The sequence below is a fragment of the Hypomesus transpacificus genome, chromosome 3 (genome assembly GCF_021917145.1).
Source record: "Hypomesus transpacificus isolate Combined female chromosome 3, fHypTra1, whole genome shotgun sequence".
Lineage (NCBI taxonomy): Eukaryota > Metazoa > Chordata > Actinopteri > Osmeriformes > Osmeridae > Hypomesus > Hypomesus transpacificus.
Genome location: NC_061062.1, coordinates 9,861,649 through 9,883,730, shown reverse-complemented (window position 1 = coordinate 9,883,730; position 22,082 = coordinate 9,861,649). Strand labels below are relative to the sequence as shown.

General features: G+C 48.0%; 2 protein-coding genes across 3 annotated transcripts in view; both read left to right on the top strand.

The window, feature by feature from the left end:
• ldlrap1b (low density lipoprotein receptor adaptor protein 1b) overlaps window positions 1–17,129 on the top strand; it is a 29,311-nt gene extending 12,182 nt beyond the window's left edge. The window contains exons 2-9 of the mRNA XM_047050460.1: window positions 2,924–3,066; window positions 4,214–4,326; window positions 5,767–5,881; window positions 6,457–6,529; window positions 10,286–10,381; window positions 12,514–12,638; window positions 13,218–13,252; window positions 15,826–17,129. Coding sequence (XP_046906416.1) covers window positions 2,924–3,066; window positions 4,214–4,326; window positions 5,767–5,881; window positions 6,457–6,529; window positions 10,286–10,381; window positions 12,514–12,638; window positions 13,218–13,252; window positions 15,826–15,970 — 845 coding nt within the window. The 3' untranslated portion in view covers window positions 15,971–17,129. The remainder of the gene's footprint in view (window positions 1–2,923; window positions 3,067–4,213; window positions 4,327–5,766; window positions 5,882–6,456; window positions 6,530–10,285; window positions 10,382–12,513; window positions 12,639–13,217; window positions 13,253–15,825) is intronic.
• A 25-nt stretch (window positions 17,130–17,154) lies between these two features.
• LOC124487999 lies at window positions 17,155–21,931 on the top strand. Of its 2 annotated transcripts, XM_047050441.1 has the most exons (7): window positions 17,155–17,233; window positions 17,732–18,007; window positions 19,325–20,068; window positions 20,202–20,761; window positions 21,055–21,161; window positions 21,306–21,405; window positions 21,530–21,931. In XM_047050441.1, the coding sequence occupies exons 2-7, from the start codon at window positions 17,759–17,761 to the stop codon at window positions 21,657–21,659; spliced, it is 1,890 nt and encodes a 629-aa protein (XP_046906397.1). In that variant the 5' UTR covers window positions 17,155–17,233; window positions 17,732–17,758; the 3' UTR covers window positions 21,660–21,931. The 2 variants fall into 2 exon arrangements, with proteins under 2 accessions (XP_046906397.1, XP_046906404.1); XM_047050448.1 differs by having other exon boundaries at window positions 20,202–20,345; window positions 21,306–21,931.
• The last annotated feature ends 151 nt before the right edge of the window (window positions 21,932–22,082 follow it).

Below are 22,082 nucleotides of genomic sequence, written 5' to 3'. Positions count from 1 at the left end.
TCTACTGGGCTTTCCTTCATAATACGCATTTGCCCATGCAGACTGAACATGCCCCCCTATATGAGTGTGTGTTGTGAAGGCGCCTGTGTGTGTGTGTGTGTGTGAGTTCTCATGGGTAGTATGCGAATGCATTCTGTGCACGTGTGCGTGTTGAGGGGCTGGCAGGAGGTGTGAGGTGGCCTGTTCTTAATGGCGTCCTTCGGGTGCACACGTCGGCACCTGCCCCTCACGGGCCAGCAGATCAAGCCCTTCAAACGCACACGGGTCCAACCCACGCTGGCGTTTTTCATTATCCAGATCCACGCGGGCTTTGAAGATCACGGTTCCACAGTTCCCCACATCGCCCCAGGTGTCCCTCCCCTCTCCCACCTCTGCCCGGCGCCCCCACAGCCCCAGGGCCCAGCTGCGGCCCTCAGAGAGGCTGCCAAACCCCGCCGCTTCTCCCTGCACGCAGCTCAGCGCTCCTCCAGCGCACACCCGCTCACTTCCAGGCCGCCAGGCAGGCAGCAGCACTCGGTGACCAGCTCTGAGTCTGGAGCCTTTGAAGTGTGTGCACTAATCACCACCGCCTCTGCTGGGATCGGGGGGCAGGGGGGGTGTATGTGTGTGAGGGTCGCTCTGGTCCAATAACAAAATGGATTTTCATCCACACCACATAAACTGGTCTCTGTCAGACCAGGGCCGAATTGGCTCGAACAGTCAATTATTGCTTAACCAGTTGTTAAGGAAACCAGTGGTCTGAAACACATATCCAGTGTAAGTAGGCTAGGTTATGTATGGCTCCCACACGGAGAGAAGTCTTCTTGTTCCTCCTGGTTTTTGTGTGCTGGCCTGCCCTGCTGGTTCCTCGTTGATCTGATCATCCCCCCCTCACACGAGTCTCTGCAGATATCTCACTGTCCTGGTACTGAGCTCCTTGCCAGCCCCACAGAGAAGCCCCCAGATCTGCTCCTCCAGCACCAGGGGAACAGGGAGGGTGGACATGGAGGATGGGAGACATAGACAGAGGGGAAATCTAATTCACTCATGTTCTGTAGGAGGGTGACTGGTTCCCCCAGCCAGATCTACTCCCTGTTTCTGCATTACATTTCAGCAATGACCTTGATTAGTGAAATGACTCAAGGACCTATTGCTCAAGCATGACTGAAATCCTAAACCACTCCAAAGATAAACTTGTATGCTTATTAGCAATCTGGGATACGGTTAGCATTCTGTTGACTCTGGCTATGAAGTGCTTTAAGTCGGTAGGCAGGGTTTAATGGAACCAGAGAGCCCATTTAACCAGGCTGTAAGTTGGAGCTGCTAACCTCAGTCCTGGGCGTTCACCTGAGTCTGTCATTGGGTAAGTACGGCTTAGAACTGCATTCAGACTATTACAGACCACTTTGTTGCAGACACTTAAGCTCAGCTAGCTGTCTAGTCTGCAGATGAGGGCTTGATGATGGGGTTGTCATGAAAATAGAAGCGCTTGTGTTTGTGTGTACCGTGTGTGTGCACCCGTACTCTCTGAGAGGTCAGGGCACTGTGTATATCGAGTAAAATCTTGAACAGTACAATGTTTACCAGGAAGTGAAAGCCAAGCTAACGATAAGAGGGTTGATGGTTCTCTTTTCTGAAATGTTGAAATGTTCTCCACCGCTGATGTGCAAATAGCCTTTGCCCTGTGTTGCTAGCGGTTGCTCTCATGGCACTGGACTTGATATTCAAAAGGAAAGTCATGTTGCACTTTTCAAGACGTTGACCTTGAGTGCCAGAGTGTGTGCTCCTGTGCTCTCGGAGGAGCCCAAGACTCCACGTTGGTTCTGAAACGCCCGTGAGGGAAACCCTAGTGTTCCACTGTTCCCTGAGGAGACGAGTTCCTCTTTCAGAAGCACACTCGCACAGCCTCTACTGGAGACCTTTTCTCAGCGCTGCTTGTTTGGGATTCAAACTTGTCAGGAAGAAGCTCAATTCAAACAACTTAACTGTTGCAGTGAGGTGTGTCCAGTACCTGCCACCTCCGTCTGGGCCATAGCCCCCTGACCTCCCCCATTTGGCCCCGCGTCTCCTTTAAGAGCGTGGCTGACCGTTTTGGCAGGACGCCGAGTTCACATGACCCCGGTGGTCAACAGGAAACATCCAGAGGTCACTCAGGAGAGGTCAGCCGCAGACGGGAGGAGAGGAGGGGGGCAGATGGGACTGTAAACCTGGCACACGGAGCACATGTTCCTAGTGAATAGGCTACATCTCCTCCAAGTGACAGGTCTATAAAGCTTTTATGAGGTGCCAGTGGGAGGGTGTGTATGTGTGGGAGAGAAAATGAGCAAATGGCCGACCAGTCCTATGAGACTCGAGGGGTGTGTGTGTGTGTGTGTGTTGCGCATGTGTGCTGCCGCTGTGGTCCGTCATGGCCTTGGATGAGGGATCCCATGGTACAGCAGAGAGGGGGAGGGAGGTTAGGCTGTGGCGCTCTGTTGCTCTGTCCTGTGACCAGGCCCCCCAGGCTGTCTCCTTATACACACAGGGAGAGAGGGAGGGTGTCCTTGAACTGCTGCTCCAGAGCTCAGGGCAGATATCCGACTGGCACGGCCCGTGTTCATTGAGGACTGCGATATTAGATCAGCTCAATGTATTTCTTTCATGGATTTGAAATGACAAGTCCACTTAAAGGGACATGAGTAAAATGTTGAATGAATGGAATTCCTATTGGACAAAATAGGAATGCCATTTAGAAATGTATAAGGAGATCAGCCTTATTTATAGTCAGCATCTCCTTTAATTCTTCCACCCGACAAGGACACAGAGAGGGCGTAGCGTGTTTGACGGCCCCTCCCGTGTTATGTCGAAAGAAGGATTCGAATGATCCGCTATGTGCCCGCTTTGATCAAGCTGCCTTCCAGGCAGCCAGGTCTCACCTGTGCTCCGTGTGGCTTGTTGTGTCCAGAGCTGCCGGAGAACTGGACGGACACGCGGGAGACCCTGCTGGAGGGCATGGTGTTCCAGCTCAAGTACCTGGGCGTCACGCTGGTGGAGCAGCCCAAGGGGGAGGAGCTGTCCGCCGCCGCCGTCAAGAGGATCGTCGCCACGGTGAGTCAAACACACGGACGGGCGTGCACGTCAACGTGCAGGGAGGATGGGGATGCGTGCGCACGTGTGCAAACGCATGCACGTTAGACAGTCTCCCGATTATGACGCAAATGTCAAATGAAGTTGTTTTCCAACACTGGCCCCCTTTCACCTGTCTGACGCCCTTCATCAAGCCCTTCTCCCCAGGCGTGTGCTGGTATTCACAACAGATGCCATTAGATAGAACTGCTTTGGCCGACTTGATCGCACAGGAGCCTTATTGTTATTAAGTCTGGCAGCTCCATCATAATTACGTTAGAGCAAATATGTTGGAGGAGGGGTGTGTGTGCGTGTGTTTGTGTGTGTGTGTGTGTTCACATGACAGTACCACAATAGCCTTAGCCTTGTAGGGAAGTTGCTCAGGTGAATGTTCTGCTTCTTTAGTTGTTGTTGTCATTAAGAACTAGAAACAATGGTACCTCTCTCCCTTTTTCGCACGGGTCATCATGTGTTTCAAGTCAGTAATAGATTTGTCTAGTATTTTAGAACAAACTCCTTCCCCATCACCAAGCTCTGGTCTTGTTTTGAATGTTTTCTGGGAGTTTCTCACGGGAGTCTGTGTGCTTTGAGCTCCTAAGAGCTGGTTGTGTGTATGTGTGTGTATGTGTTGTTAGCACTATAATGAGTGTGGTGTCCTGGCCTGTGTTTGGGATATCATTAGCTCTGCGGTGCACGAGTCCAGGCAGGCTTTGCTCTCCTCTCTTCAGTCTCGTCTCTGCATGGATCCCCTCCCCCAGGGACTGGCCTTCGTCTGGAGCCTGAGTGGCTGTGCGCGAGTCATGGTTCCTCTGTGAGAATGTTGTTTGAGAATGGAATTTTCTTATTCTTTCCGTCCTCAAGGTTTTTAGACCTTCCTCTTTCTTCTCGGACGGACGGACGGAAGACCTTTTTGAGTAGCAGGGTGACTTTTGGCCTTGATAAAAACATCACAATGTGAACTATGAAGGCTGTTTAGTAGAGGTTCAAATAAGTCGAGTGGAATGAGTCAACTCGAGGGCAAGAGTTTGGAGGTTTTGCACTGGCCAGAGCATGAGTCATCAGAATATGGATAGAACGTTTTCAAACGAGTTCAGCTCACCACTCCCACTCCTCTCTGCGTCTCCTCCAGGCCAAAGCCAGCGGTAAGAAGCTCCAGAAGGTGACGTTAAAGGTCTCCCCGCGAGGCATCATCCTCTACGACTACGCCTCCGGCCAGCTGATAGAGAACATCTCCATATACAGGTCAGTTCTTGTCGCTGGCTAGCTGTTGTTCACTCACACAAGTTCCTGTGGTAGCGGACACCAGACTCTGTCTCTGTCTCGGGGTGGGGGCTCTGACATGAAATGGACCCAGGTTTTTTTTGCAATACATGTTTTCCCTCCTTTCTGAATCCTTCTCATCCATCACTCGGAGGCTTGGCGTGTTGGGATTTGCGATCCAGAGAAGATGGAGGGGGGGATTGGAGGTGCTGTTCAAGTGTGTGTGAAAGTGTGTTGAAGAAGCAGCATGTCATCAATTTTGACTCTGGAGCCCTCCACGACAGCTGCACCCCCACTGTCCTGTAGGTCGTTGCGACTTTTCACTTATCTGGGTACCCGTCGCCCCTCTGTGTTTATGACAGTTAACGGTCAGGTGAAGTCCTCCACAGCACACTTCTCCTGGTGTGAGCCCCAGCCTGAGGTGTGGACGTTGGTGTGGTTCACCTCTCCCACTCCCTGGAGGCCCCAGCTAGCAAGATAATCTAGCCGTAAACAAAATGGATCCACCCAGATGCCCCAATTTCCCAGGGCTCTCCCCCTCCACATCTGTTGTAAATCTCCCAAGCGCCTCTCCTCTCCTCATCTCTCCATCTCCACTCCGCTGTTGTCCTCACGCTGCAGCTGTGCCTTGAAAAGAGGAACCCCCAAAAAACGGCTTAAGTCATTTGTTATTGAGACGTTTGATCCCTTCACAGTTGGAGGGTTTGCTGGTGTGAGGACAGGAGGGAAGAGAGGAGAGGTACATGGTACATGGCAGATGGTAGTTGTTTCATTATTCCTGCCCCCCCCCCTTCCTGTCTACTGCTCTGGGACCCCCCCCCCCCTCCCACTGGCTCTGGTCTCTATCAAATTAACTACAGAACCCGCCCACATTGGCCCACGCACCTGTCAGTCAGGTCAGGACTCGGGCGATGACATCATTAGTCTGTGATGTCACCTCTCTGGTGTGAACATCTGTGTAGCAGAGCACGTTCCGGAGCTCCAACGTGACTGACGGAGGGGAGAGGGGGAGGGGGGAGGTCTGTAGTTAATTTGACAGAGACCAGAGCCAGTCCAATCATGATAAAAACCCCAGAGGCCGCTGGGCTGGGCGTTCACTTGGGCGGGGAAACAGGGACATGCCAGGACTTTATAAGTCCTTTGGGAACACACCACCACAGATGTCCACATTGTATTTTCTTTGTACCTGCATACTTGTGTGTGTGTGTAGAGAGCGTGCTGTGTCTGGATTTGAAGCGGTGTGGAAATGAAAGATTTAAGGGTCTAAATCAGATTGGTGGTGGGCTTAAGGGCTTAGAAGAGATGGAGTCGCATGATCGCCCCTGCTAGGTCGGACGGCTCCGGAAACTCTGCGATATTCAGCTCTAATTAAATAGGCCTCATTCATGTGTTTGTTTGGATTTGTTTGCAACTGTTATCCAGGATATCTTACTGCACAGCCGACAAGATGCACGACAAAGTCTTTGCCTACATCGTCCAGAGCCAGCAGAACGAGACCCTGGAGTGTCATGCCTTCCTCTGTACCAAGAGGAAAGTGGTGAGTCTGTGTGTGTGTGTGCGCGCACTTTGGGGGTTTGGGGGCATAAGTCAAGCTTGTGTCTTTATGAGTGTGAAAAAGAGGTAGAGACAGAGGAGGCGAGGCTCTGACCCTGTTTCCCACTCCACAGTGGAGTGGGAGGAGGGGGGGGTTTAAGTGAGTAAGTGTGCCACTCCCTGTATTTCCTTCCCCACTCCCTAATTTAGCTCTGGCTCAAAGGCAACATATCCTCCCGGCTACGTAAACAACTAATCATGAGAAGGAGAAGAGGGAACCAACACCCTGGTTCTCTCTTCTCTCTTTGAGCATCCATTGAGAAGTTTGGCAGGTTGGCTACTCGACTACTTCCTGTTCCCACCGAGCCCCTCCCTTTGTGGGTGTCCACTTCCTCTTCAGTGACAATGCAGCAAGAGCAGACACTGAGCCCTTCTGCATTCTCACAGTCGACATCTTTAGTTTATGATACTCATTAGTGTTTATCTCCCTCTCTCTCCCTCTTTCTCTCTCAATCTCTTTCTCTCTCTCTTTATCTCTTTTTATCTATCTCTTTATCTCTCTCTTTCTCTATCCCCCAGGCCCAGGCGGTGACTCTAACCGTGGCACAAGCCTTCAGAGTGGCGTTTGAATTCTGGCAGGCTGCCAAAGAAGGTACGCATGGTCGCCCCCGACAACCGGAGAGGTGTGACGGATGCCTCACATTCTGTGAGCGGAACCATTCCTCCCCCTCCCCTCCGTATTTATCCTGCTCCCCTCCCCCCCTTTCAATCTTCTTCCTTTCTTTCTCTGTCCCCCCCCCCCCCCCCCCCCCCCCATATCACCCCCCTTCATTCTTTACCTCCAGACAGTCTCTCCTGTTCTCATGCGCTCCATGTAGCCCTGCTCGTTCACACGCCGCGTGGAAGTGCGTTTCTCTGGGCGTTCAGCCTTTGACCCTTCCTGTGCCCCGGAGGCGCGTGAAACGCTGGGGTTGTGTTTGACCTCGCCACACCTGTCATGAGGCCTTGCTCTCTCTCTCTCTCTCTCTCTCTCTCTCTCTCTCTCTCTCTCTCTCTCTCTCTCTCTCTCTCTCTCCTCTCTCTCTCTCTCTCTCTCTCTCTCTCTCTCTCTCTCTCTCTCTCTGTCTCTCTCTCTCTCTGTCTCTCTCGCTCGCTCGCTCGCTCGCTCGCTTACCATACCATGACACGTGCACACACCCGGACAAATATACATACGCACATTCATCCGTACACTCGTGCCTTGGGGTGTGCACACCTGTTATATACAAACACACACACACAGAGGAATGTTCCTATTGATTGGAAACAAATCCCCCTGTTGTAAAACTATAAGCTGGAGAGGAAAGTCTGGCTTGGTTTAGTAAAAGCTACACTTTATTAAAGACGACATGCTGCTAAGGGGCGTAGGCAGTGATGACGGAGGGATGACGGGGGCTGGTGACGTGTGGATGGAGGGATACTGCTGTTGACAGGTGCTGGGAGGATTGTCAAGCCTGGGGGCGGAGGTGGGTGGACAGGCTAGGACCAGTGAAACCAAACTGCAATTCAACATGGAAGAAATGGCTGTGTTTTACATATTGTTTGGTTATCCTGACTTAGTATCTCTTACACAGGACTGTCTCCGGCTCACATTCGCACGTACACACCCAGAGTGCTGTGTAAGGAAGGAAGTGTCGCACGCTCATCCATGCTTTCCCATGGGTCAGCAGAACATGTATGAAATGTACTGCATGTGTGACTTCTATGTAAACGGGACCTCCTTTGGCTGGGAATACACTGCATGCAGCATGTATGGTTAGGAGGGGCTATCACACACACACACAGAAACACACACGCTCAACAGGTCAAGCTCCTGACTGGTGACAACACTCAGGTCTGGAGCGCTTGCTTGTGGCCATCAATCTGGCCTGGCACCTGATGCCTCTTCCTCCATCAGCCTCCTGTTTTCTTTTCCTTGTCTGAACCTTCCTCCTTCCCTCCCACCCTCCCTGTTATTCACTGAAAGAGAAGGAGGGAAAATAAATGCGTGTGTGTGTGTCCGGGGTTTGAGAGGGAGGCAAAATCTGAGCAAGAAAGGTATATACAGAGTTGGGTGTGTGGCAAGGGATAGGAGAGTGATCTAGGGAAGGCTAGACAGCAGTGAGGGAGGAAGAGCGGAGGAGTGTGTGACAGCGACGGGCAGCTCCCGTGGTCCGCCCCCTGACAGCCGGGTGTCTGCGCCATTGATCCCCTCTCACTGTGAGACGGAAGGACATGTGATTTATTCAAACCATCACACACAAACACAACATGCTCTGCACCATATTTTGTACACTTCTTTTTTTAATATATATTTTTTAAACCCACTCCTCTCCTCTGTGTTATGTTTACCCCAGCTTCCTTTGATAGTGTTTTAATATGTATGCATTTCCATTTTGTTTATTTCATTTTTTCCACAAGATCAAGGCAACACGAGAGTGGCAGTCGGCTCTGCGCTTTCTGTTTGGCTCCGCGTCTCGGAAATGAATATTAAACAACCGCCAATTACGCATGCAGGCTTTTCTCCAGCCCCCTCGCCTCACTCCTTTCCCTCCCCTTGTCCCCCCCCCCCCCCCTTCCTCCACCCCTCCTCCCAGGTTCACCCTGAGCAGTCGAGCTCAGCTAAACCCTTCCAATTCACGGGCTCGCATTATCACCTTGTTCAACACAATGGAGTTGATGAGGGAGAATGGAGGCAGAGCGGAGGTGTAGAGGAGCAGAGTGGCGGGTCGGTTGGTAGAGGGAAGGTATCAAGGAAGTAGTGAGGGAGTTCTCCCGTGGCAAGGAGGGGAAAGATGGCAAAAAGAAAGCCTTAGAGTCTGCATTGTGGGCAGGAGAAACAGGCTGGGTGTTTTCCTTGGTTGTTTGTGTCTAGCTCACTCAGTACTACTGGAGAGGAGTCTGATCTACAGCCCCCAAGCTCCTCATCTGGGCCACATGAGAAATGCAGTGTGCACTGAAGATCCCAGACTGTGGCTTTGATGTAGACCGGGTGTAAACGCCAAACATATATTTGTTTGGCGTTTTTTCATCTCGTAATGGTGGGGGGTGGGGAGGAATGGTTTTGATTTGGAACCCATCCACCAGTGGTCGTCCACCTCGGGATGGTTTTGATGTTCCGACCGTGTGACGGCTGAGGAGAATACGCAACGCGTGCCGGTGTTCTTGAGGGATGGGCTGGGGGGGGGGGTGCTTTTAATCTAATGCTCAGTTAATGGAAGCATTAGTTCCAGTGGGTCAGCTGCCACCTGGCCTTTGAAGACTTATCAGACCTGCTCAGATACTCATGCTTGCCAAAGTGGCTCGTGTGTGTGTGTCCATGTCCATATACAAGCATGTTAGTTGGAAACCCTTGGAGAGAGGAGGAGAGAAACCGAGACAGAGAAAGACAGAGAGAGATATGGTAAGGGACAGGGAGGGGGGAGAGAGAGAATGAGAGCTATAGTAAAGGACAGGGAGGGGGAGAGGGAGAATGAGAGCTATAGTAAAGGACAGGGAGGGGGAGAGAGAGAATGAGAGTTATAGTAAAGGACAGGGACAGGGAGAGAGAATGAGAGAAACATTTTTCATTTGGTTCTGTGGCCTGGCTGCTCCTCCAGGCCAGTTCCCAGCAGGAGAGGGTTTGGCGAGGACAGAGGGGGCTCCATCAACCCTCTGTAGGGGTCTAGTTAGGGAAGAGAAATTGCCTGGCTGGGTCCTGGGGCAGGGCCCAAGTTACATTTGGTTCTTCTGCCATTTATATGTTCCACGAACTGATTGCAGTGTTGCAGAGCAGTTGTAATATAACTTTTACTGTTTGACTCTTGAATACTTGAAGGAAGAAGTGGTGCACATCTATGCACACCTATGACAAACATGGCCAGGTAGACAAACAACATAAACACCCTTCTTTTCCGTGGCTGTGGACATAAATAAATGTCCTGTTAAGTTTCCACCCCTGACTCACCCTACACTACACTTGTGAAATTATCATTGGTGCACTGCCGCGTTTTGCTGACATACATCTGCTTCGTGTCTTGCCTAACATGTCCCTCTTTTTCCACCCCCCCTCTCTTACTCTTTCATGCTTCTCTCTCTCTCTCTCTCTCTCTCTCTCTCTCTCTCTCTCTCTCTCTCTCTCTCTCTCTGTCTCTCTCTCTCTCTGTCTCTGTCTCTGTCTCTCTCTCTCTCTCTCTCTCTCTCTCTCTCTCTCTCTCTCTCTCTCTCTCTGTTTCTCTGTCTCTCTCTCTCTCTCTCTCTCTCTCTCTCTCTCTCTCTCTCTCTCTCTCTCTCTCTGTCTCTCTCTCTCTCTCTCTCTCTCTCTGTCTCTCTCTCTGTCTCTCTGTCTCTCTCTCTCTCTCTCTCTCTCTCTCTCTCTCTCTCTCTCTCTCTCTCTCTCTCCTATCCACAGAGAAGGAGAAGCGGGTCAAGTCTGGCTCGGATGGGGAGGGAGCCAGCAGTTCCCAGTCTGAGAGCTCTGCAAGCCTGGCCAGTCTGAAAGGAGGAGGTGAGTCAGCACAGTTCTTTTCCCCCTGTACAGGGCCTCGTTGACACACCAACTTCACACCGAGTTCAACCCTAGCTGCAGGTCGGGTCGCCAGGGTCGACTGCTTATCGCCCCAGGAGTCTCAGGTCGTCGCCTGGAAGTGCTTATTATGGGATTATGTGCTGCGTGTCATGGCCTGTCTGGTTTCTTTGGCCATGTTGCAAAGATGGAGGGAGGATATATAAATACATACAGCACACAAACTCCATTGGACTGTTCGGTAGATTGGCGTCCCTCGCTTCAGTGACAGTGAAGTCCTACCACAGGAAGCTGTGTTTGCATGAGGAGCCCACATTATTTCAGGTTTTCAGGTTCCTGCTCTGTGTTGAAGCCAGGAGTTTCCAGGACATCACTATGCATAGTTTCCTCCAAGAGCTGTAGAGCCCATCGGCTTTCGTTGCTCCATTTGTTGCTCCCTAGACTGGTAAACTCTAAACTAGAGTTTTTGCCAACGGCTCATTCAGGTCCTTCTCAACCTCTCTTTCTCACTCCTATTTTACTCCTTTCCTGTCCTTGTATGGGTGAGGGCTGCTGATATAGTAAGCAAGCAGATCAAGCTTGAAAACACCAGCTTAGAGACAATGTTCCCATTCGGCTGGCCAGGTGGCCCCAAGCCAGAATGAAATTCCTCTGAATTCCCCCTAAATATCCGTTGACAGTCTGTTTACATGGATACAGGTTTGGATCTTGACAGTTTGGCTCCAGGGGAATGGAAAAACATACTCTAATAAGAACAGTCAAAACCTGACTCAAACCTCTTTTCTGGGCGGGTGATGTTTGTGAGGTTTGATGTCCTGGTATTAAATATACCGTGTGTGCCGCACTCTTGGCTACGTTTCACTGTGAAATGCAGGGAAGGCTTAGGTCTTACACAGGTTAAGAGCTTTTAGAAGGTTTTAACCTATAAAAGAGTGATTGGGGACACATGGGCTTAGTTCCAACAGTATTTATGTGACCTTCACTTGTGTGGACCAAAATCCTCCTCGCTCTGGAAGTCTGTCAAGCGATGGGTTTTTGTCAGACGATTCAGCGCTATTCTGGTGACATGATACTCCCTTCTGCCAGCATCCTGTCTGCTGTCACAGTAGACTCTGTTGGTTTGTGTGTGTGTGCTTGAAAGAGAGCTCCTCAATGGCTGCTCTGCTCCCGGATGTAGGATCAGCGGGGCCGAGAATCCGATAGCCCTGGCCCCCGGTTCGCCCCTCCATCCCTGGGTAGTTCAGCCAGACGCTGCCCTCTAGCAGTCCTTTCTTCCAGCTCCCCACCCCGGACAGAACTATGGGAGCATTGTAGACACACACACCATCCTCCAGCTCAGACAGATATATCCGATGACTAATCACCGGCTGATAATTGCTTCCTCGGTGAAAGGCAAGATGCTGTAAATGTCAATGATGCAGTGTTGATGGAGAGACACCGCGCAGCGAGAGGTGAGGCGCCGCGCGGAGCTGCTGAGCTCTATCATTTGATGCCGCTCGTCTGTCTGGGGGCCGTGCTTCAGGAGGGAGAGGAGGGAGGGAGAGGTCGCCTGGGGATAATGGAGACCTCAAGGAGACGAGGGTGCTCAAGGGACGCCACGAGAGCACCCAGAGAAACGCAGAGAAGAGACTGCGATGACTGACCTTGGTCAGCCTGGGGGAGAAGGTTGGCTGTAGGCTCGCACACACACACACACACCCACTCCCACCCAGCCCTATTAAACAGCTGTGGTCTTCTCAGCAGCCCAGCCATTAGAGGCTATCTCATTACAGGCTAGTCATGTCTCCATGGTGAGGTGTGTGTGTCAGGGGGTTATTCCACGCCCACTCATCACTAAGTGACAGTCCACAGATGGCCATGCTGATGAGACACATTAGTGGGGGTGGGTGGGGCTGGTAAAAGGAGGGCTTAGGCCTCAGCAGGCTCATAATAGCCCGTGTTTACTGTGTTAAACGTGCTGATGATCATGACTGGGATTATGAGTAAACGGCTGTTGGAAAATTACGAAGATTCTTGGTTTAGTAAAATGCTTGAATTGGGGGGCAGTGTCTGAAAATGTGCGGTGTAGTCTCTTAACTAAAGTGTGGTGTGTGTATGTGTGTCCTGTGTCACAGAGGTGGCCACAGGGAACCTTCTGGACCTGGCGGAGGGGGCCAACATGGCACTGGTTCACTCAGGGAGCGAGGCGGACTCGTTCACGGTGCACAATCACGCCACAGAGAACAACAACATTGTCTGGGTAAGACCACAGCCTCAGCTAGCTGCACAGGCCTGATAAGAGCAGAGAAATAAATGTGCAGACGAATAATGGCTTCCAATACTGACAATAGATACTCCTGGTTCAGGACCAGGCATGGTGTTTTCACATGCAGGGGCTCTATGTACTGTGTACTGTGCTGGTGAGTCTTACCATGCAAGGGGACAATGGTGCATTGAAAAGAACCTGCCTTATCAGATCAGTCCACATAGCAGGGGAAGGTATGGGACACTCCTGTGTTGATAAACCTAAACTACAGGGTTGGAAGATGGGTTGGGTTCAAAAGTGTGTGTCGCACACACACACACACACATACTCATACATATACCCACTCCCCCCAGCCCTATTAAACAGCGGTGGTCGTCTCAGCAGCCCAGCCATGAGAGCCAACAGGAGGAAGTGTGCTATAGTTTAAGAGCAAACTTTTTGCATCATCAGGTGTACACTCACAATGACCCTGAACTCCCTAGATGACACGCAACCCATACAATATGCCTTGTCCGAAATGAATAGATGTAAACTAAAGGCACAAACCCCTCATCCTGCCATTTTGTTTTCCAGGAGCTCGAGGACGGCCTGGATGAAGCGTTCTCAAGGTGAGGGCTCGTGGTTGCGTCTCTCCTACAGCCCCCATGAACCATTTCTTCCCAGCAGTTCCTCGCACAAGCTGTTCTGGAAATAGCCCAGTGGTTTGGCCTCAACTGGCAGTAAACGCTGCCACTCCCTCCTCTTGGCTTACCGCTGTGCACTCCCAGGCCCTGGAGAGCGTGAAGGGCTTGCTTTACAGGCCTCGGCACACCCCAAGTCATCTGCTGCCATGGCTGCTTCCACTGGGACTATTTCTTCTTCTGTCTACTCTCCTAGGCCACACAGTGAGAGAGGGAGAGGGAGAAATTACATTTGGTAACAAAACAGAGCTTGGTTTTTTTGGTCAAACATGGTCTCTTTGATAAATACGGACCATTTGTCCATGTCTGTATATAACTACCAGTACCCAGATGAGGTTGTTAGACTGAGGGGTTTGGGAGGCCGAGATGTGACTCTTAATGTGTATTTGTTTATATCATCTTACCGCAGCCCTGAAGTAATGCAGTCTAATTCAACTCTTATCGGTGCTTTCAGTTTCCACGGCGCTGTTTACCATTTCTTGTCAGTTAATTTGATGGAACTTTATTTCTCTTTCTCTCTCTTTCTCCCTGCCTTCTTTCTCTTTCTGCGAGTCACACTGTCACCTTCAGCAAGTTCTTTATACTCACTGAAATCAGCCGCTAAGAGGCCATTTTAGGCCAGTTATCAGATGATTATTTGTCTGCTTGCTGTAATTACACCCTGCACAGTTAATCTCAGCGGCCCTCATTAAGGAGGAGGCTCAAATGAGAGGTGAGGGTACATCGTTTCGAGAAAACGTTCAGGGGGAGGAGATGAAGACCTGGTTAAAGCCTATGTTTGTTCAAAGCAAGCTGTTGGCATGCTTTTCATGTAACCAAGATTGAACTTCAGTTGATCGTGTTGTTTCATGGTGCAGCCAGACTGGTGTCAGCCAGGAATACTAATATCTGTCTCTTCAGAGTTCCCTGTCTGAAGCTTATATTTAACTGTAGGGGACATTTTGTCCACCGGAGTCCCTTTAAAGGCGACAGGCAGTCGCAGCACCTTGTTAACAAGCTCGTGGCACCACTTTGCGTATGGATTTTCGAAGTCAAAAACCGACCGCAACACAAAAAAGAGCTCCTGACCTTACGCCCCCCCCCTCTAGACTTTGCTATTTATAAAGTCTGTGTATTGACAGGCTTATTTAGCTTTTGGTTCATGCTTGTTCTTTCCCCTCCTCCCCTGGGAGGAAGAGGGATGGAATGGGGTCAGTCTTTTCCTCTGTGTTAGACGAAAGGGCTTTCTCAGTAAAAGCTTGTTTAATGGCAGTTGGGCTTTTGTCCCTCCAATAGGGTTGGAGCTTGTACAGTGTGGCACTGCTGGGTGGCAGCACTCTGGAGACCTCAGCTCACCTGCCACCCTCCAGTCTGAGAGCTGGAGGGGACTCTCGACGACAGACTTCCTTTGTTCTGTGAAGGAAGAAACAAACGCTTTTTCTTGGAGAGTTGTGTTGTCCCTCTTGTTTGTTTTGATCCGTGGGACTTCTCAGCTTGAACCTGCATTGCTTTGTTTAACCCCTTTCTCTGTGTGTAGTTGAGTTGACTGGGAGCTGCGTAGTATGCTTACCTAACCCCCTGTTCCCTATACAGTCCTTAACCACAGGAAGTTCAAGTGAGGTGTTTTCACCATGACCAATGCTATGCAAAACCCAAGTTCTGTTTGCCATTAGAGCGACTGCATTGCCATCTGCTGGCAGCCAACTCTTACTGCGGCGTTCACTAACAAACGCCCAGCCCTGCCCCCTGTTGATCCAGCTGTGTGATTTGCGCTGTCTGACTCTTTGACGTTTCCTTTGCACCCCTCCCAGCCGCAGTCTGGATAGTTTTGAATCGTACTCAGGTAATCACAAGATCATTTACTGGACACGCCATCCGTTGTGTCCATCATTTCCCTCCTTCCTTAGTCACCATCCTCCTCCACTCGCCCTTGCCCTCACCCCCCTCACCTCAGCCCATCTGTCTCAGCATGGATGTGTATAGCACACACAGGTACATAGAGACATTGACATATGAACAGTACATAACATTTTGGGCAGTGTCGGTCCTCCTATCTACCTTTAGCAGTATCTGAATATTGTCCCATTCTCATTGACAAATATTCATTTTTAGAGAGAATTTAGACTCAAAGTTTAGCATTTTGTCTAAGATCATGACGTTGTCTCGTTATTTTCGTTGTGTGTTGTTCTGCCTCACGCCATCAGCCATTCGCACCTTGTTGTTGCCACGGCACTGAATGAGTGATGTCATGGTGAGCTGACTAGAGATCATGTTTTAAGTCTGACTAGTTTTTCACCATACTATGTCCCATGCTTCAACATTTTCACTTCAATGTTTTCTCTGAACAGTTCCTGATAATCCAGTGCTGACATTGTGTTGGTCATTTTACTTGACAAGTCATACATAACCATCACACAGGCTTGTTGGGGCTTCCCCCTTTCCAAACACAATTGAATTTGTGAAAAATAAAATTCAGTCTCTAACATAGCAAATGATACACTTTTTTTTCTTGTGTTCCACAGACTCGCTGAGTCTCGCAATAACCCCCAGGTCCTGGACATTGGGGTAAACCCTCAGGACTTGAACACTGAAGAGTGCCTGTCCCCTAGCAACTGGGACAAAACAGATGGAGACAATGCTGAGAAAGACGACATGTTCGGCTTCTAAAAGGAGAAACGAACGCAGCCACGGAGAGGAAGTAGAAGAAGAAGAAAGGGAGAGTGCAGGAAACTAGAGAGATGCGGATGAAAGGAAAAGAGGGGATGAGGGAGACTGGTAGCATCAATGGTGTTTTGGACTTCAGACCTCGTAGTGGTGCCACCTGGTGGCTGAGGAAGTTATGGTGTCTAACTGACCAAGGGAGGCCAGAACCTGATGGCCCCAAGAACTCAGACCAAAGCAATATCAACTCCATGTGTCATTTGTTTTCTTCCTAAACCATAGCATCATCATTTTGTTACAGTACACCACAAATTAAATGTCATTTTTGGTTGCCCACTGTATGTTATGCTATGTACTGTTTGTATTTTAGTACACCAAATGATGTATTTGTATGTATATAAACAATAGGGAGGTGTGGAGGAAAGGTTTATCACTAAGGCACCATTTCACATGGATACATCAACATGGATTTAAATGTCAAGACATCCCTGGTCAGTGTGTGATGTATAACTTCCAGAAGGGTTTTGTTGTGATGTTTCCATTAGTATCTGTGGATGGAGGTGTGACTTACTCAAAGGGACAGTGTCACTGGTGATTGATGTGAAGCCAGTGAGTAAAGCCAAAAATGAGCAGGGAACAAATGTGGTTCCTGTCATCTGCTCTGCTCTGGGCTCGGTGGTCTGCCTCTTGGGCATAAAGGCTTTAAGAAAATGTACTCGCAGTGTGCAGTATTGTATGACTATTAATTGAGTGTGTGGACGTGAGTGTGTTTATGTGTATAAAAAAAGACAATCATATTTTTTTCTATTGCAAGATCTATTTTTGCACTCTTCATTCCTATCCAAAGCACATAATTTCATGTTTGGGGGGGGGGGGGGGGGACGAGACAACGACATTAATTTACCATCAAGCTCACTACTGTATGTAGGCCTACCATTGTTTTGTTTGATAATGTTGCTTACAAATATTTGACTAGTTAACATCGTGGGGGTGGGGGAAAGGACATGTGGGTTGATGTTTTTGATAAGATCACAGTGTTACTTTTTACAATTTTGTTACAGTTTGAAATTAATTTAAATACTTTCATTGAATATGTAGCACCCATATACGGTAGATTTCAATAAAAGATATATTATAAGTGCGTCCCGTGAACAAAAAAAAAACACTTTGTCTGACGTGAATGCGTGTTTATTCAATGACGGTCCAAATATTTTGATGACGACAGTTATAAATGCATGGTGGAAAACTAGCAGTTCAGCATAATAATCGGTAAGTTAAAATTTGAAATGTACATGATGCAATATACAGTAAGTTAATGCATTTCGGGACATACTATATATTACCCTATACCCTACCCTAACTCTTCAATTCATATTGACTGAAAGTAAGCCAACGTTAATGTAGCGAACACAGACGCAGTTAACAAAATGTCTCACAGTGATCAACTTAGCCTGTTAACAAAAAAGTTTAGTTTCAGGCTAATTATGCAGGGCCGAGGTAATTGATGGAATTAACAGGTGTAACCGTACTATCAAACCCCTTTTAGAGTGAACCTGGATGACACGTGTCACATTGACACATTATTCTGGTTTTAAGTCTAGCTAGCTTAAACTTGTTCAGCGGAAGCGACAGAAAAGCATGCTCTCGTGTACAAAGTCCACAAGCTACAGTAGGAAGTAGGCGTTATCTGTTTTCACATTAGCTACTGTGGGTGAGTAGATCCAACTAGAATCAAAGTAAATTGCATCGTATATATATGTTTTCAAGGGAGGACAAAGAAGGAAGACGTCGAAAATGAATCAGCAAAGCTCTTCCGGCTCCAGGGCCAGACATGTCTTTAAGAGGCCGTGGGATGAGGACTCTGATTCAACCTCTGATGACACTTTACAGACTCCCGTCAAAAAGACTTACGATTCAGGAACTGCCTTCCCAGACAGTGTGTGTGTTCCTGCCCCCACTTCTGTTCCCCAAACAATACCACCTCTTGAGAAGAATTCAGTCTGGGATGGGGGATATGACTCTCCATGCCTTAGTGAGGGCGACATGCAGCGGCGTAACAAGGACTTGGCGGGCCCGAGTGCAGATCTCACCAACGGGCCCCTTACCGACCTATCATCAGGCGAAATTATTGAGTTTTCAGTTTAGCGATGCGCAATAAAAATTTAGGCTACTCATGATGTACAATTAAGGGTAACGACTGCTCCTTCTATGTGAAGATAGATGACGGTTTTCAAAAGTGAACGGCTCTGACTCGCGAGTCTCTGGCTCTAGATTATGCTTGCTACAACACGGAATGAGCATAATGGAACAGTCAGTCATGAGCCGACGTATCTGCGACGTTTGAAATAGAGCACAGAGATGAGAAGAAAATCTGATCATTTACCGAGGCTTATCCGACGTTATGAATGACGTTTCATCTGTCATGTGTGCTATCTGGGTACTAGTAAAAAAAAAAACAGTCACTTCGATGGTGAATATTTGATTTTATGTTCGTTACATATGCTAGTTTGCATTTAGTCTATCTAGCTTTAGCTATTTTCCGACTACATCCTGCACATAGTTACTATATCTAACCTGGCCGCTGCCTGGTAGCCTAGGCCTATATGTGCATTTTTATGACGTTTAATAGCGGTGTCAACTGCATACACCAGACAGTAAACGTTATGTAATTATTAGCCTACCCTGGTGGCTGAGTTTCACACTCATTGCTGTTGCCGGGCTGGGGTCAGACGTAGCGTCCTCTTCAACACGCTTCGCCACAATCCAAATGAGGATAGTTTTGACAGCTTTGCCACCCTTACATCTTGCTCTTTTCGTTCCTGCCGCTTTCTGGAGCCACTTTTATGTTAAAGGGCATGGCATGGGGTAGCCTAATTTGCTTCAAAACGCTAATGCAACACAACTGTAGTATCCCAACAACAACTGGATGGGAACAATCGTGTGTGGGTGGGCGGGAATCTTTGACAACAATATTACCCAGACATCCTTGCTATTTTTCGAGGGCAATATTACTTAATAAAAACGACATTTGTTTCATTCAGCAAAAGGCAAATGACGAAAAAATAATTATTTGCTGTTGTTAACAGTGACTGTTTTTAAATGTTTATTGGACAGATGATAGCTCGTAATTCTGAATAACTGACACCATAATTCAGAAATATTTGCGAATTGATAAGAGTGGATCATATGTGATCTACAATGTGCAGTATTACAGCTGTGCAAGGGGCCCGGTCAGATTGCCTTAAGGGGCACGGTCAGGTTGTCTAACTTTTACGGTGAGATCGAGGACGGGCCCCCTTTCGCCACGGGCCCTAGTGCAGCTGCACTCCTTGCACTCCCTACAGTTACGCCACTGGCGACATGTTGTCAGGCAGTTTATGTCCACGTCATTCGCAGGTCTCTGAGAGCCACGAGTTGGATCCTGAGGAGGTCACACTCGATCTGGGCTTTGACTGTGAAGCTGAGATCATGTACTTGAGTCCTGTCGGAAGAGGAGGCTCTGATGAGCTGAATGACACCTTCAAAGGAAGCTGTCAGAGTTTTGATGATGAAGACTGTCATCAAAAACCCAGTGGGTCTAGTCAAAGTCTTGAACAGGGGCCTGGGTATAGAAGGGGGAAAGAAGAGAACAAGGGAGAGCAAGACAAAAAGACAAAAAATGACAAAAGTTTACTTTTTATGGCCGGCATTAAGGCCTGTAGAGCGGGAAGAAATATCAGGAGTTCATGCCTTCAGCCCCTCGACACATCCAGCCCTCTGGTTAGCAGGAGAGAGAATATGCCTAGTCCGCTATTCTGTGTAGAGGGTAAGCCCCTACTTACCCCTAAGAACAACAAGAGCCAAGCTGAAGTGTTTGAACAATATGCCTCCTTCACCTTAGAGGACTGTTCTTACAGCTTGTTTGATACAGGAGAGGGTACGGAAGGCACTGTTGGTGGTCCTAAGAGTGCCACAGTGGCACCTGGGGCCAGAGCAGTTTGTGCTGAGACCAATGCAGGTAAGGGGAGTGGTCTTCCTTCAGTCCAGGACTGTCCAGTCTCTTCTGTAGATAAAAAGGTTACCATGGCGATGAGCAAAAGGATCACCAGATCTATGCAACCACAGGTAAGGATTCTGAACCCCACAGACATATGGCATGTTCAATGTCTTAATTCTAAGAGTTTTCATAATAGATGCTGTTATTTAATTAATATACAAATGTTAAATAAACAAATGATTCTGTTTGCTACCTCTTCAGATTCCATCTCTGGTTCAGGCTCAGTTCAAGTCTGAGAGAGTGGCTCCAAGCCTGAAAAGTAACAACAGCAAGCCAGCATTTAACATCACTCAACCCCAACTGAAAGAGATCAAGACAGTTACACCTCAGCAGAAAGCTAATCCTGTACAAAACAATTCTGTACAAAAAACTATCCAACCAGGCCAGGCTGACCAAATAGTTGGAAATGTAAACCAACCACCCAACCAAACTACCAATCCAGGACCAAAACAAATTACCGAGCCAGTATCAAAACAAATTACCGAGCCAGTATCAAAACAAATTACCAAGCCAGTATCAAAACAAATTACCAAGCCTGTATCGAACCAAACGGCCAAGCCAATACCAAAACAAATTACCAATCCGGTACCAAACCAAACAGTCAAGCCGGTACCAAAACAAACTATCATAACGGCACAAACTCAGCCTAAAATCAAACTACCTGTACTAGAGGTCAAGGAAACCCAGCCAGCTGAAAACAAAGGAGTCCCAAAGAAAAAAGTCATCCAGAAAAATAGAAGGGTGGATATGCTACCTCCAAGGTGTAGTATATTCTGCTGGACTGTAGTTTGTGCCTAATGTCATCCTGTTAATCACCTCCAGAGGGAGCAATTTGATCATTCATTTGTCCACAGTCAAATCTCCCTCTATCTCAGTGACAACATGGTGTATGTTTGTTACTGCCTGGCAAAAGTAGATCTGTGATTAGAAACTGGCTTAAGATTGGTTACTCCATCACTGTCAGATGAGTTTGGTGGATAGAGGAATGTTGATCTGGAATGTTGGACTAGGAAGGGTCCAGTCTGCTAGATGGTGGCTGTCTTGTCTGTTTCAGGCCCTTGATCAGAGAGGATTACCTGCAGCAGCAGAGGAGGTACTATGTGGGGACAGTCAACCAACATAATGAGGAGAATATGAATGTAGACCAACGTTCAGTAAGAGGTACTGAAAATGATTATTCAACACATTTCAATGAAGTGCAACACAATAAAAAAAATTGTCAAATAATCAAAATACAGGCTAAACAGTACAGAGCACGAGTTTGTGAAGTATGCATGTGAAAAAGTCTGTTTGTGGTATATGCAGGGCTAATGCAGGAGCTTCTCAACCTGATGGACACATTGGCAGCTCAAGGACCAGGCTTCAATGGCCAGCAATGGCAGCACCCCTCTGACCTCACCTGCAGGTACATACTGTGGTGATTTACTCCAGATGTGTGTGTTTGACATGCATGTGTGTGCTCTTAGATGCATCCAGTGAATAACTAATTACATATTGGAATATAACTTGTTTTGTTCTGGTTTTAATAGAAATTACCGTTTGGCTTTTGGTAATATCATTCCATGTTATACTTTGGTACAATGGAAGAACAAGAGCAACTTTTATCACAAACGCTTTGCCAAGGTCCCTCTCTTCTTTGAGAGAAGTCCAATTCCTTAAGCTGGATCATAGAAGAGGAAGAGTGGATATAATCTTTAATCAAAGTTTGCACTTTTTTTCCCTCTTCTGTTCATGTCGTTATGCTTTGTACACTAATTTCAAATGTATTTCTGCATTGTTTTGAGAAATCAAAAGGATGTTATAATCAAAAGGATGTTATGTATAACTAATAATTTTATAATCAACGGGGAATTACATTTAATTAACGTTGACATTTCATATTGTTTCAAGTTATATATCTTGTATAGCTTGTAGCTGTTAATGAAAATAAATGTTACATTATACTTGTTGGCTGTGTAGGCCAAAATGGACTTCTGTTTTTTTTTTTCAGTGTTTGTTCATGTTAGAGACAGCTGCGTACTAAACGTGTTTTCATTGGATTCATTACTTGACTATTATGATTGGATTGTTAGTATGCAGTTT

Excerpts from the sequence above, each read along its gene's own strand:
- LOC124487999 (XM_047050441.1), top strand. The coding sequence starts at position 17,759 with ATGAATCAGCAAAGCTCTTCCGGCTCCAGGGCCAGACATGTCTTTAAG. Across the intron at positions 20,069-20,201 it reads CCAGATCTATGCAACCACAG|ATTCCATCTCTGGTTCAGGC; the intron begins GTAAGGATTCTG and ends CTACCTCTTCAG. Across the intron at positions 20,762-21,054 it reads GTGGATATGCTACCTCCAAG|GCCCTTGATCAGAGAGGATT; the intron begins GTGTAGTATATT and ends TGTCTGTTTCAG.